This window comes from Vanessa cardui, chromosome 20 (genome assembly GCF_905220365.1).
Source record: "Vanessa cardui chromosome 20, ilVanCard2.1, whole genome shotgun sequence".
NCBI classification, from domain to species: Eukaryota; Metazoa; Arthropoda; class Insecta; order Lepidoptera; family Nymphalidae; genus Vanessa; species Vanessa cardui.
The window spans coordinates 9377287-9392299 of NC_061142.1; the positions used below are offsets into that span (position 1 = coordinate 9377287).

At 34.7% G+C, this 15013-nt stretch overlaps 1 protein-coding gene across 6 annotated transcripts in view; it reads left to right on the plus strand.

Moving 5' to 3' along the window:
* The window catches only part of LOC124538178 (serine/threonine-protein phosphatase 2A 56 kDa regulatory subunit gamma isoform-like), a 58629-nt gene that overhangs the window by 17883 nt on the left and 25733 nt on the right, over positions 1-15013 (plus strand). For all 6 annotated transcript variants that reach the window (XM_047115134.1, XM_047115129.1, XM_047115131.1 and 3 more), the window contains exon 3: positions 11179-11356. In XM_047115134.1, the coding sequence (XP_046971090.1) occupies positions 11179-11356 (178 nt within the window). The remainder of the gene's footprint in view (positions 1-11178; positions 11357-15013) is intronic.

Sequence of the window (15013 nt, forward strand, 5' to 3'; positions counted from 1 at the left end):
TTTAATGTGTTGTTCGTATTAAAAATAATTACGATAAAAATAGCGTAGTATAGTATTACGTGTCCGTACCGCAAACGTCCTTCGCAAGTGTCGCAGCCATCGCAGTCGTTAGTCGATATCCTAACAATTTTACATGTGTTATTGATTTGTATTAATGACTACTCCGCCGACCTTGGCCGTGACCTTGCTTATTATATCCATAATATATAATTTTCGTTTGTAAGCAATACATCTTTTTCTGAAACACTATTTCAACTACCTCATTGATCTGTTGGTTCTACTCTAGGTTCTAAGTTCCTGGGTATTTTTTTAAGTTATAACGTACCTACACAAAAATAATATGTATTAGTATGCTAGTGTATTTACAGGTACGTGGGATATATCATGTCCAAAACTAATGGTTGGAAATGTAATCGTCTTATTGAAGACACCACTGGCATTTGCGAAATAAGCTACTAATAATGAAAGGCTCTTGTGCCTTCTTGAAATTAATTTAAGTTAGTTGTTCAGTAGTATTCAGAGAATTCTCTGCTTCTGGACATTCACTGGCCAAAATTCGTTTGTCAACTCAATTAAGCGTTAAATCTTGATTTGATATGACAACAATCTATGTGTCAAAACCGAATTAGCGGCTCACAAATTGTTTTTTTTTTGTTTCCATGGAAACATTCATCCAAAACACAACATAATGCGTGTATTTTTCCTTGTTTAACGCAATCATGTTATAACGGTTATAACTTATTTGTTTCTTTAGGATTTATTGACTGGGTAGAGTCATAGTTTATATTTTATCCTAAAATGAGTGGGATTTAATTCAGAACAAACCTAAAATATTTAATTAAATCTTACGGTAATCTTAGGAAAAGTTTTCAAAATCAAAGTATATGTATATACCTTAATATCAAGCAGTATACATGTATCGTGTCACAATTACTGCTACCTTATATGTTAACTGCTAAGTATTATGTTACACTAACGGAATCGAATGATTACACCCGATCAAAATACGATCGGATCGTGTTCTATGATGACTCCATAAACGGAGTGCCGTGACATGATAATTTAAAGTTTTCGGTATTCATTTTTTATATATTATCTTCTATATATATAATAAAATTGGAGTGAGAAAAAATAGCCTTTTTTACGCAATGCATATTTTTGCATATTTATTATTTTTGTCACGGTACATATTCCAAAAAAACTTTTTTACAATTTTTGTCTTTCTGTCTGTTTGTTCCAGCTTATCTCTGAAACGGCAGGACCGATATTGACGGGACTTTCGCTGGCAGATAATTGATATAATGAGGAGTAACTTCGGCTATAATAATATTTTTTTTGTTAAATTCAAACGCGTACAAGGTCGTGGGCACAGCTGTTATATATAAAAAAATTATCGGTCAAACTATGTATATAACAATATGTATAATATTTTTTTTGTTAAATTCAAACGCGTACAAGGTCGTGGGCACAGCTGTTATATATAAAACAATTATCGATCAAACTATGTATATAACAATATGTATACGACTCTAATAGTAATACAGTAGTATTCCACATAGTATTATCGCCAGTACCAAAAATATGTGCAAAATTTTAGCGCAATCGCTTGGAGCTGGCCTAAAATGATGCAAGATTTGCCCCACATATACTAACAGGTGAACTTATAAATAAAACCATGTAAAAATAACTTTAAATTGTTTCGTAACCAATGGTAAACAAAGGTTGATGTGGTGATAAGCTAAACAAAGCATTTTTGATTAAATTTATACAAAAGTTTTGTAATTGTAATTATATTTCCATGTTATAACTAGCTGTCTCGACTTCGTAAGATTTAATTTCATACGAAGTACATGTACGTTTCCAATTCATTGAAATTTCCATAAATCCTTTCTTAGGGATAAAATTGTTTCAAATTGTATACACTATTTTATACTGAAAAATACAATATTATATTTTTTAATTATTCACTTACGTACTCATCAACGTTTCATTTGATTTAACGGGTGATTCTTTAGACAATGTTCTGTCTTTTTCCTTTTGAATATTAAAACAATGATGATAGAAAGAGAAGTCGGTATCCAACTAAATAGCCGTGTAATAGGAAATCCCCAATATCATCATATTGTTGTTCAATCCATTTTTTTATGATGATTAAATAATCTTCAATATTAAAGTAGTCTTATCTTAAAACACATGTGTGTGTATGTATGACACTTACATAGATTTCTATAAATGAAAGATACAATGTCTTTTGTAAGGAATCGCTTCGTAACCTTGTCTCACTTTACAGCTAATGTAAGAAACGATACTAATTGATAGAACAAACTAAACTTATGTACTAGTTTAGTTCTTATTTGCGAAGTTGAATTCTTGAATCAGTTTTAATCTGCACTAAAAAATACTCGTTTTTTTTTTTCGAAAAATAATTACTCTGTTTCAGTTTTTTGTTACCCAATGTGCAATATATGTTGCTTAAATTTGGGTTACAAATTACAAGGTTCGGATTACCCATTTAAGCAACTATGCGCTCTGTGCAGCTTAAGAGACCTGTAAGATGCTAATATTTTTACAAACACACACAGACTGTTACTTAGTTATACTTTTTAATGAAAGGATTTTTATATGTATATCACTAGGCCAAAGGGATTCATGATCAAGGTTTAGGTTTATAATCAATTAGGGCGAATACAATATGTCGATTGTTTGAGAAATCATACCGATTGGGATTTTAATCTAACTAATAGAATTATACATATATGTATGACAGCATAAACGTTATAGGTATATATACCCATGTTCTACTGCGAAGCGGGGACCAATAGCAAGTATATTATATTACCTAAGTAACAAAATATGAAAGTAAAACTATGTGAAATAATAAATGAAATAAATCAATTGCAAATGAAATAAAATATTACAATAGTGAGTAAATTATACAAAAACTATTTTAAATATAAACGTAGATATATTTTTTGTCTCCGTACGGCGCTCGTTAAGATGGCACGTGTCGGCTTTGTTGAACTAGACTTTGGATTCGTTTGAATAACCATAGGTGGGTTATTCAATCCTATAAACTCGGCCTGGCTCGAAGTTATTATCACGTATTCTCGAATGTCAAAAGACCTTTGTACGATGCTATATTCTGTCAACATTCGGTCTTTGAACTCAAAAAATATTCTGTATGTATTTTTGGTTTGTTTGCTCATAGTATTCTCATTTTATTGACTCTATTTTTTATATAAACTACTGATTGAATTAAATGCAAATTTGATTACTTAATTTGGAAATGACTATTCGTATTATTGGAGCGTTAATGGCTCAGTAGTTAGAATATGAGAATCTTAATCTGTCGCAGGTTCAAAACCAGCGTAACACCTTTAGTTTGAAAAATTGTATGGATTTCCGCATATTCTTGCCGATGAAGTTCAGTCATTTGAACTTGAATTTGAATAACATTGGAACTTTTACAGGCTGTTAGTTTCTCAGTTTTAATATTGTGTAGCGAAAGATTAATTACTATAGATATACAAATATATACACAGACACTCGAAAAATAACCTGGAACACTTGTGACTCGTAAGTTTTGAACAAATTTTAGACGATCTTTTTCATACGATGGTAAAAGTGTATTCCAATGTAAACATTTTGTAGCAACGCATCGTTACGACTTCTATTGTATACATCTCATATGCGGAAGCGATGAAGCGCCATGATACAGCGGTTCCGGAGTAATCCTAACGGCATTCTAGATACGCGCAAGTAAAATTAATGGTTGCTTTTATGACGATAGACAGATCAGTTCAGAAACACAAGAAGACCAATACAGAAAACCAATATTAAGTATTGTTCTTCCAATTTTAACTACAGACACAAGGGAAATGATACTTTAGGTGAGCTTAGAGGTGCTTTGGCAATGTAAGAAATGTTTAACATGGCTTAGCTGAGCTAATGACTGGGCGGTGGGTACTTAACCATCAGCTGACTCATTTGCTAGTCCGTACTTACACAATAAAAAAAAACATCAAAACAAAATATAAATTTGTTTTAGTCCGGTCTAATGACATTGTATAATAAGAAATATTATAAATTAGAGAGTCAAATGATTTGGTGATTTACTTTCTTTTTACTTTGGTTTAATTAAAGATAGTTTTTTTTTTTTTGAAAAAACATCACTTATTTTAATATAATAAAGACATGCCGATGCATTGAGCAATCGAATGTGCACTCAGTACGCATGTCTATTTTCAAATACCCTTACTGCTGTAATGTAAACGTTCATATGCTACAACTGTTCCCTCCAAGGTTAACACCTCAAACTATTGTCAACACGTAGCTTCTTTCACGTAGATTCTTATTAAATATTTGGCAATATTTTGGTGAAACAGTTATATGATTAAAGAAAAGGCTATTATAATATGAAATAATTATACTATTCTTATAGGCAATAGAATTATAATAACATTCCATTATTATATTTTGAAGTTGACCTTAGGTTAGGATCTTAGGTTTTAAAGCTTTAGAAATTGGTAGAGTCTATACTTCCAACGGAAAGTTCATGTAGCCGTTGTCCGCGCAAGAACTCTGTCGTGTTAGTCTGCGTCTGTCGATAAGAATATTGACCAGTGACTATATGAGTTTGTGGACTTCGTTGCACAATATAGTATTATCCAGGCAATTTGTAATTGGACGGTCAGACTAGTCTTTATTGAGGATGGTTGTCATGGCTGAAATCGGTAACTTAATTAAATCAACAACAATAACAACAGCCGGAATTTACTCCCCTCCTCTCCCTTTGAGGAGTAGGTTTGGAACAAGTATTCCAACAATAATTATTGAAGTATTCCACAACGCTGTTCCAATGCGGGTTGGTGGAATACACATGTGGTAGAATTTCTATGAAATTTGTCACATGCAGGTTTCCTCACGATATTTTCCTTCACCGCTGAGCACGAGATGAATTATAAAGACAAATTAAGCATATGAAACAGCGGTGCTTGCCTGGGTTTGAACCCGCAATCATCGGTTAAGATGCATGCGTTCTAACCACTGGGCCATCTCGACTCGTAATTAAATCTTTAATTTACTTTGTTAGTCAAACTTAAGCTTCCTTAAGATTTACGTTAGGCTCTCGTATGCAAGTAAAAAAGGAAATAGTCGGCTATCTCCGTTATTGTATCAACGCAGCATGCGTATACGCATTATTCTCTTTGGTTACCGCACGCGCTCTGCGCAGCCACTTGTGACTAATTTCCAACAGGTCAACTTAGATCGTATTCGTTGTTGATTATTTCCATTCGGAAGCATGAAATATATGTGAAGAGTTCCTAAAATATCATTTAATGGGCCTGAATATTAAAAGGAATGGATACAGTAACACACTAAATTCATTCCTGAGTTGATAATTGATTGTCAATCATCATTCACTTTCACAAAATATTAGTCATAACATTGGCCGCATTGGCGCTGGGCGCAATTGTATACAACATAAGTATTAGGTTGGAAAAAGTCTTTTCGCATATATACACATCAACACCGTCTAGGGATATTTTGTATAAAATTCTTAAACTCGAAAAATCATTTCCAGTTTTAAAATCTTTTGATGAAAGACTATTTTGTAAACCTTCTTGGACGATTCTAAATTTGAATTTGAAAAAAATAAATAAAAATAAAATTTTTACGCGACATAATGGTAGCGATGGCCGAAGGTTTCGTTTATGTACCGTCATATTAAGATATTTTTTTGTGTCCAATTTAAGTTTTATAACAAGTTATCGATTAATTTCGAGTTAAACCTATTGTGTGCATCATGCAGCGGTGCCATTTAACGAGAGAAGAAATGCTAAGGGCAGGAGGCATGCTCCAAGCTGGGGCTACTCAACGGAGTATTGCTGAGGAGATTGGAACAAGACAAAACGTTATATCTAGGTTATAGTCACGTTACCGTGCTACTGGTGAAGTGACTGAAAGATATCCAGGTGGGAAGCGCATAACCAATCAACGACAAGACCGATATTTGCAAGTTGCCGCGAAAAGAGAACCAAATGTTACGGCACTTCAATTGGTTCAGAGGCTCCAGCCAGAGGACCAGTTGCTTGTGAGTGACCAAACTGTAAGGAGAAGGCTGCATGAAGCTAACCTTCATGCTTGCAGACCGCTTTGTACTCCAGCACTACGCCGAGGAAATCGTAGGCGACGACTAGAGTGGGTTCGTGTAAATTTGCTCTCGGATGATAACCAGTGGTCTGTAGTGCTGTTTACCGATGAGTCCCGGTTCGGTTTCCATCCCGATACACGTAGCGTACGTGTTTGGCGATTCCCTGGTCATGATAGCCGTCTGTAACATCTTCAGAAAGTCCATTCATATCACGTCGGCATAATTATGGTTTGGGCGAGAATTTATCTTGGTGGAAGAACAGACCTCGTTTGGATCAGAAACACCATGGCGGCCGAAAAATGCCGTAACGAGATGCTTGTGCCAATAATTTAGCCCCATAGACTAAAAATGGGCCAAGAATTCACGCTCATGCTCGATAGCACCCGTCCGCATACAGCGGGAGTGGTAACGATATGGTTTTAGGAACAAGACGTATCAGTCTTAGGCTGTCCCGCTCAATCACCTGACCTAAACCCCATAGAGCACGCGTGGGACATACTCCAAAGAAGGGCTTCGAGGAATTTCCCTGCAAATATTGCGACGGATGAGCCACTTTTTTGCATCTTAGTCGGACCTGGGACAATATACCGCAGCAAGACTTGGATAACTTAATCCAAAGTATGAAAAATTGTTGCAGGACGTTATAAATGTCCTGGGTAGTTTTACAGACTACTGATTTTTCATATGACTGTTAAAAATAATAACTTTTCTACATTTTTCACATTTTCTTGAGACAAACATTAATTGTTAGTTTTACCATTATTTTACGTTTTTTCTTTATTTAAGGATAAAATTGTTTACGCAAAATAATATGGTTTATATTTTATTCTGGAGTATAGTCAGATAAATGGGCTTTATAAAAATATAAACATGTTGCATGTTATCTTTAATAAATTTTGAAATAATTGAGTAAATTCAAAATATCCCTAGACAATGTTGATGTGTGTAGTATGTATAAACTTGTAATAAAATCTCTTTGGCTATACCATTTGTATCTGGCAGGTTTTGGTATCATTAAAAAGTTTTAATTTTAAAGAAGGCACTTCCAAATTCAAATTAGGAATTTGTGTGATTTTCATTTGTTTTTGTTGTTGTTAAAATGAGTGAATCTAAAGAAGAAATTCGATACATTTTAAAATTTTACTATAAAAAAGGTAAAAATGCAACTCAAGCCGCGAAAAAAATTTGTGATGTTTATGGACCTAATGCAGTATCTGTGAGAGTAGCGCAAGTTTGATTTAAGCGTTTTCAAGCCGGAAATTTTGATATCAAAGATGCATCTCGCTCTGGTCCCCCTGTTACGGACAAAATTGATGCCATTTTTGAAAAAGTGGAGCAAGATCGGCATATTAGTAGTTACGATATAGCTGAAGAACTGGCAATTGACCACAAAACGGTTTTGACTCATTTGAATAAAGCTGGGTACACAAAAAAGCTCGATATATGGGTGCCTCATGAACTCACTGAAAGAAACCTAATGAACCGTGTACTCATTTGTGATTCTTTATTACGACGTAATGAAACCGAACCATTTTTGAAGAAGCTGATAACTGGTGATGAAAAGTGGATCACATACGACAAGAACGTGCGAAAAAGATCGTGGTCAAAGGCCGGTCAAACTTCACAGACTGTGGCAAAACCCGGATTAACTCGCAACAAGGTAATGCTGTGTGTATGGTGGGATTGGAAGGGCATCATTCATTATGAGCTGTTACCGCCCGGCAGGACCATCGATTCAGAACTGTATTGCGAACAATTGATGAGATTGAAGCAAGAAATTGAGAGAAAGCGGCCAGAATTGATCAACAGAAGGGGTGTGGTTTTTCACCATGACAACGCTAGACCTCACACATCTTTAGCCACTCAACAAAAATTACGAGAGTTTGGCTGGGAGGTATTAATGCATCCGTCGTATAGTCCTGACCTTGCACCTTCAGATTTTCATCTGTTTCGGTCTCTGCAGAATTCCTTAGGCAGTGTCAGGTTAACATCACGAGAGGACTGCCAAAACAACTTGTCGCAGTTTTTCGATCAGAAGCCCCAAAATTTTTACAGCAATGGGATCATGTCACTACCAACAAGATGGCAAAAAGTTATGGAACAAAATGGCACCTACATACTTTAGTCAAATATAAATAAACTATAAAAAAAAAACTTTTTGAATTTTCATATAAAATACGAAGAAACTTTTTCCCCAACCTATTATTTATCGAGTTTTTTGTTACGCAGTACCTGTCTCGCATTCATAGCCGAGTTCCAAACGGTTATCCACGCTACCATGTTAACGTACCGTTCCGACAGTTTCAACGGCCACAAATTTAATCGTATCTAAAAGATTTGGTAAAACCAAAATTAACCTATTTGTGATGACGACCTCCGTGGTCGAGTAGTGTGTGCACCGGTTTTCATGGGTACGCCACTCCGAGGTCTCGAGTTCGATTCTCGGCCGAGTCGACGTAGAAAATTCGTATATTTCAATGTTGTGTTGTCTCGGTGTTTGTGGTACCGTCGTTACTTCTGATTTTCCATAACACAAGTGCTATTGCTATTTACATTGGTATAAAAATAAATAAATATAGTAGGGCTTTGTGTAGGCCTTCTGGGTATATAACAGCCAATTAACATAGATTCTAACGCCAAGCAGTAATACTTAGTATTGTTGTGTTCCAGTTTGTACGTTGGGTTAGCCAGTGTATCTACAGGCATAAAGGGCATAACATCTTAGTTCCCACTATTGGTGGCGATATAAAGAATGGTTATAATTTCTTAAGGTATCGAAAGTCTATGGAGAGTGGTGACCTAAGCCAAAAAGAACTAAAAGTTACTGAATAAAGCGTTAAACGTAGTTGGAATTATTAATTTATTAATAATTATTATAATGTGATTTTCTCGTCAGCGATGTTTTAATTAGTGAAAAAAGAACATATAGCCGTATTGTATTGTTGTAATTATTACGGTAATTCTAAATATATTAAAAATTGGTTTTTAAATTATAGCAACGCAGTATTTACAACAACTCGTTGTAGTTTATATACAATAGTTTTAAAGAACAAATACGTCTTAAAATATTATCTATGGAACTTGAGTTTTAAACTCGTGACAGTTGGATATTGCTTTTATAGAAAACTAGGATCAAGTCATGATCGAAGCTATTAAAACTATGAAAATACTTATTTGTTTTCCTTGCGGAACTCAAGATTAAAACGCTGATGAATGGAGCCATTAATTGTTTGTGCTCGCCAAGGTTACCTTTATTTATAGCGCTGTTCTTATAACATTCTGATCTTCCATTGCAGGATTATGTTCTTTGTACTGTGAGCACTTTAGACCGTTTATGATACTCTGAATTAATGATTTAGTTTTATACATAGGTGAATATGATGGTCGACGGATTGATGGCTTATACATGGGAAGAACGCAGAATTGAGTCCGTATACACGATTGCCTTAGAGATTCATTTTACTTTGAATTTGTGATAGCTATCATAAGTACCTGCTACTCATAGTGTTTACCAACGTGATGCTGCAATGCTTTTTACTTTTTTTTCGGTATTAAGGGTGAGTGAGAGAAGTGCCTGTGAATAACAGTGTATCTACAGGAGCAACGAACATACCATTGTAGTTACCAAGATGCACATACCAAGAATTAAGATGATATTTTCCTAAACCACTGATCATGACTTGAATTATTATACACATATCAAACACTTGGAACCTAAGTGTTGCGTTTGACCGTGCAGACTCCAGATGAGATTTATTTGTACTAGCCGAGCCGGTCGTCTCGTTTCACGGCGCGGTGCGGTGTCGCTTTTTCACGTTTATATGAAAAAAACGCGTTCTTCACCGTCGAGTATTTCTTTTCAAAGAATTCCAGGCCTCTTATTCCCTCTTATTCACGAGACAGAACAAAACATTCGAACAGTAATAAAAATAACCACGTTAATTTAAAATCTTATATGAAAAACATTTGTCAATAGTCCAACCTGTCACCTTTTTAAAACGTTTTATAAATAAAACCATTATGAGATTTAGTGATGGAAGCGTTGAAATGAAGCGCAAAAATATCAATTATTCTTTTCCATTTCATACGTAATGTGTAAAATGAATACATTTAAATTATGCAAATCCAGTACTCACAAGGTCGTAACGTAGTAGCATCTCTAAGATGTATCAGCTTCTAACTAATATCGATGTGGCAAATATTAAGCTGTTAAGCGAAATAGAAGATTCCCAACCATGTGTTTATAACATGGCAGATTTCAAATAGATTCGTGATGACGCCGACGATGGCGAAGCTAAAAATAACCAACCGTTAATGTCATTCCAATGGTTCCTGCTACGGCGTTCTATTGACATTGAATTGGTTTTGATCCGCCCATGGCATGTGACGTCACTTGACCTACTTGTAATCCATATGGCGCCTGTTTTATATCCAGATTATCTTATGCATATTACTTTATGTCCTATTTTCAAAATTACGAGTACGGATAAGTATGGAATTTTATACGGTTAAACTTTATATAGGGAAAGATATTAAAAAGCGATTTTTATAAAATAGACATTACAATTACCTGCATTAAATAAGAAAGCATAATTATATAGATACACACACTAGAATGCAGCTGACACACATACATATATACATACACATATTGGAAATCATATTTCGATTCTATATAACAAGATTTCATTCAAATATAATTCAAAATTTTCCGGACGCGTTAAAGACTTCGATAAATGAGGAATAACGACAAGGTTCTTGTTTCTATCTCGAGTGAGTAGGTTGTATTATTGCAGTTGTCAGATCCTTCTCTGTAGGTACAACTAACAACATGTATGCAAGTAGTTAAAACGTGAGAGTGCAACAAACAAGTTTACTCTCTTTCATAATTATAGTACTATACTTTAGATACCTTTACTATATGACATAGCTTTATACCTTTGTTTTCAACTGAGTTAAATGTATCATATCGTAGTGTGCGATATAAACAAAATTATGAAAACAATACGTTTTTTATTCAACAGAGTCGTCCAGAGAAACCGGCGCTGGGAACAAGGCCGCCACCGCCCGCGGCCATTGTGCCAAAATCCGCAGATGGTCCGCGCCCCCCCGGGTGGAACGGCCAACCGCGGCGGCACGGCTCCAGCCGCTTTAACGTGCACAATCACAATCAAGAACTTGTCAAACTACCCCCTTTAAAAGGTAAGAGTTATAAATACATTAACTTCTGATATGTAGTATTTATATACAACAACAATTTCTATGAAATTTCATAGAATAACCTGCATATGTCAAATTTGTCACATACAGGTATTCTCAAGTTTAACACATGAATATTCAGTGATGCTTGCCTGGGTTTGAAACCGCAGTCATCGGTTAAGATACACGTGTTCTAACCACTGGGCCATCTCGCATCAGTATTTATATACAATAGTTTTCTTTTTGCTTCAGTGACTTCAATGTGATCCTTAAACAGTTTAAAATCGTCAATTATACAAAAATACTATTTTTATTGTACTTAAATGACGAAGAGATTACTTACATTATCTACACGAACGGTTGAACATTAAGTGGTACAGTACACACACAGCTACACATGACACGTGCGATTGGCGTGTGAGAATAGTACTCGTGCATGTGGATACGTGGGTATGAGGAGCAAACAGCTCGTTGAATGGCAGAGGAAGCGGAACTAAGCACAAAGCAGAGGATGCCAGGCAAAAAGCCGGGACGAACGTATGCCACTTAGCGAAACGGGGCAAGGGCCCTACTCATTAACGGGTACTGTTTTACACCCATTAAAAAGGGAATCATATATTTTTTTATTTAATATACAATTCCATTTATGCATCTTTAGTGCAAAGTGTTATTGTTTGAAACAATGATTTCGCTGAAAATAATTAAAATTCGCCATGAGCAATAATATTGTAACAACATTAGTAATAGTGATTATTATTGTTTTCGTAGTTTCTTGGTGCATAGAGTACAAACAAAAAAACTGTAGGATGTCTCAAATCATCGACGCGTTATCAAAAAGTAGATTCCAAACGTTTATAAAATGTTTCTAATATTGTGACGTCATATTTTATTTAAATATAAATGAATGTAACAGGACGTTGAATCGTTAGTTAATTAGTTACAATATGACATACTTGTGTTTTTATGTTTCGATATAATTACAAAGTCGATTAACGCAACCCGCCCGCAGTCAATTGTAAAATATCTAATTCCGATCAATGTGAGCGTGGTTTGCATTAGAAAACTCCACAAGAGGCGATGTAACTTCCATTTATAATTCTGCAGCGCTAATGAACATGTGTAGTTATTATCAGGTTGTCTATACTATTCTTGATATTTTTTTTATTTCGATCAAGACACAATCATCGTCATCTACAAAATATTGTTTTCTTATTAAGTTATCTTTGGACATTATCTTATCTCAGCTTTTAACTAACATAGTAAAAACACGCTCACACTTTTTTCTATATATATTAAATAGTCTATTTGTTGAGCAATATTATGATAAACTACATTTGTAAACGCATAATGTTAATAGCGTTAATGATACAAATCAAGCATTCGTAACCACTGCTGCGATGCGCGTTAGATTCCAGGACTCTACTCCTCTGGATCCAATTCTACTACGTTCTGTATGAACAGGTATCTGATAAAATTAATACTTAAACAAATTTTCTTATGACGCCCACGCGTTGAGATGCTTGGAGATGACCCTCTTTAACTCTAGGTTTTCAGTCAGAGCTAAATAGAGTCACCTATTTAACTTCAATTTTTACAATAAATATTTTTATTGAAATAAAATTAAATAATAAATTCGATGACTTCCTAATTCTATAACGGTAGAACATTATTCTTTTAACTAGAAAATAAGTCAAAACTTTTCGAATGGTTATTGCGAATGAATATCGTTTAAAATTTATATAAAATGGATTGTATAAGACGTCTGACTGCGACACTTCGGTATTGATTTACATAGAAATGATGTCGCTGAAACTAGACCGTTATACTTCTTGTAAATAAACTCGATAGACTTACGGTAAAGAGCAGATCGTGAGGAGATTTATTATATCTCCCCTGTGACACATATCGACATGAGTCTTGCGTAACCGACAAGTACCACTCTGCGTATAGCCTATTCAAAGCGATACTAATAGCTCAGCTCTATAAAAGTAACAGCCTGTAAATTTTCCACTACTGGGATAAGGCCTCCTCTTCCATTAAGGAGAAGGTTTGGAACATATTCCACCACGCTGTTCCAATGCGGGTTGATGGAAGATACATGTGACAGAATTTCGATGAAATTAGACACATGCGGGTTTCCACACGATGTTTTCCTTCACCGCCGAGCACGAGATGAATTATAAATACAAATTAAGCACATATATATTATATGTGCTTGCCTGGGTTCGAACCCGCAATCATCGATTAAGATGCACGTGTTCTAACCACTGGGCCATTCATAATGCAAAACTTTTCCACTTAACTACATATGTCTATTCTAATTTTACTTCCAAATTTACGGTAATGCCGTTCAAAACACAATATTTGTGTTATCCCATAATTAATATCATAGATTAATTATTCAAGCCATCGACTTGTGATAACGAAACCGATGCTCGATGAAGTGTTGTTTATTTGGTTTCTGTACTCTTGTGATCGGAATTGGAATATCTGGTCGGGAGTTGTGCAACCTCGTCTAAGTGGAAGTTAGATGAGGGTGACATGTTCAAAATGCAAACAAACCCTCAATAAATATGTTTAGAATTAAAAAAAAAACTAACTATTATCTCTGTATTTTTCAGCTTATTGCATGAATGTCAAAGTAATAATAACAAGCACTTATAATATCCTAGTTGCAATAATTACCGGCACATTAGACTTGTATGGAATTGTTAATATCTCAATATCTGTTTGTGTGAGCGGTATTGATCTATAATCACTAAAACCAATTGCTTTGCTTGCAAGAAAATATAAATACCTAAATAGGATAAATTTAAATCAAACCGTTCATAAAGTCGTGAGAAATACTAGTAAGCAATGTTCACTATTGATTGGCAGCTTCTTCTGAAATCATCGCAATTTCTTTGACAATATAATTTCTATAGAGACACAGTTTGTGTAATAGTATTGTAAGTGAATCTTGATCGTGTCCCAAGAGAAAAAAGGACATGGCGAAAGTACAAAAGTCGCTTACTATCAAGTGACGCATCCGGTCGCCTTTCTCCTTCACCGTCCAACCTTGAACTTGTTATTAATTCAGTATACTTTACTAGACAAAGAGAGAAGCGCCCAGTATAAGGAGGAAACCAATTAATCAAATCCAATTCGTTTTGTTTCTTCGATGTCTACTTTTGCCTTTTGAACCGTGAAGCATTTTAGCTTCGGACTTCTAGCTGTCTGGTTCATTGTTAAATGCCAGACATTATTTTTTTTTTATTTGCACGAAGTTACGGCATTTTATTGCAATTCTATAGGATATAAAATGATTCATGAATTTGAATTTGTACCATTAACTAGTAGATTCATAAATAAATACTTATTATATCTGTGGCCTGGTGCTACAAGGTATCAATAACCCTTTATTTTTACAGATTTATTTTGGTAACAGAAATAATGTACTTGGATCTTCGTTGTTTTTATAATACGCGTAATATTGTTGGTATATTATTATTAATCATATCAAGCTTATGTAGTTTCGGCACAAATAAATTTATAACTTCATAATTGATTTTTTTAAACGCACTATTTTTTTTAAATTTTACCTACAGCTCTCAAACCCTCAGCCCCACTTTACCCCTCGTAAGAACATATACTATATCCTACCAATTTCCATCTTAATCG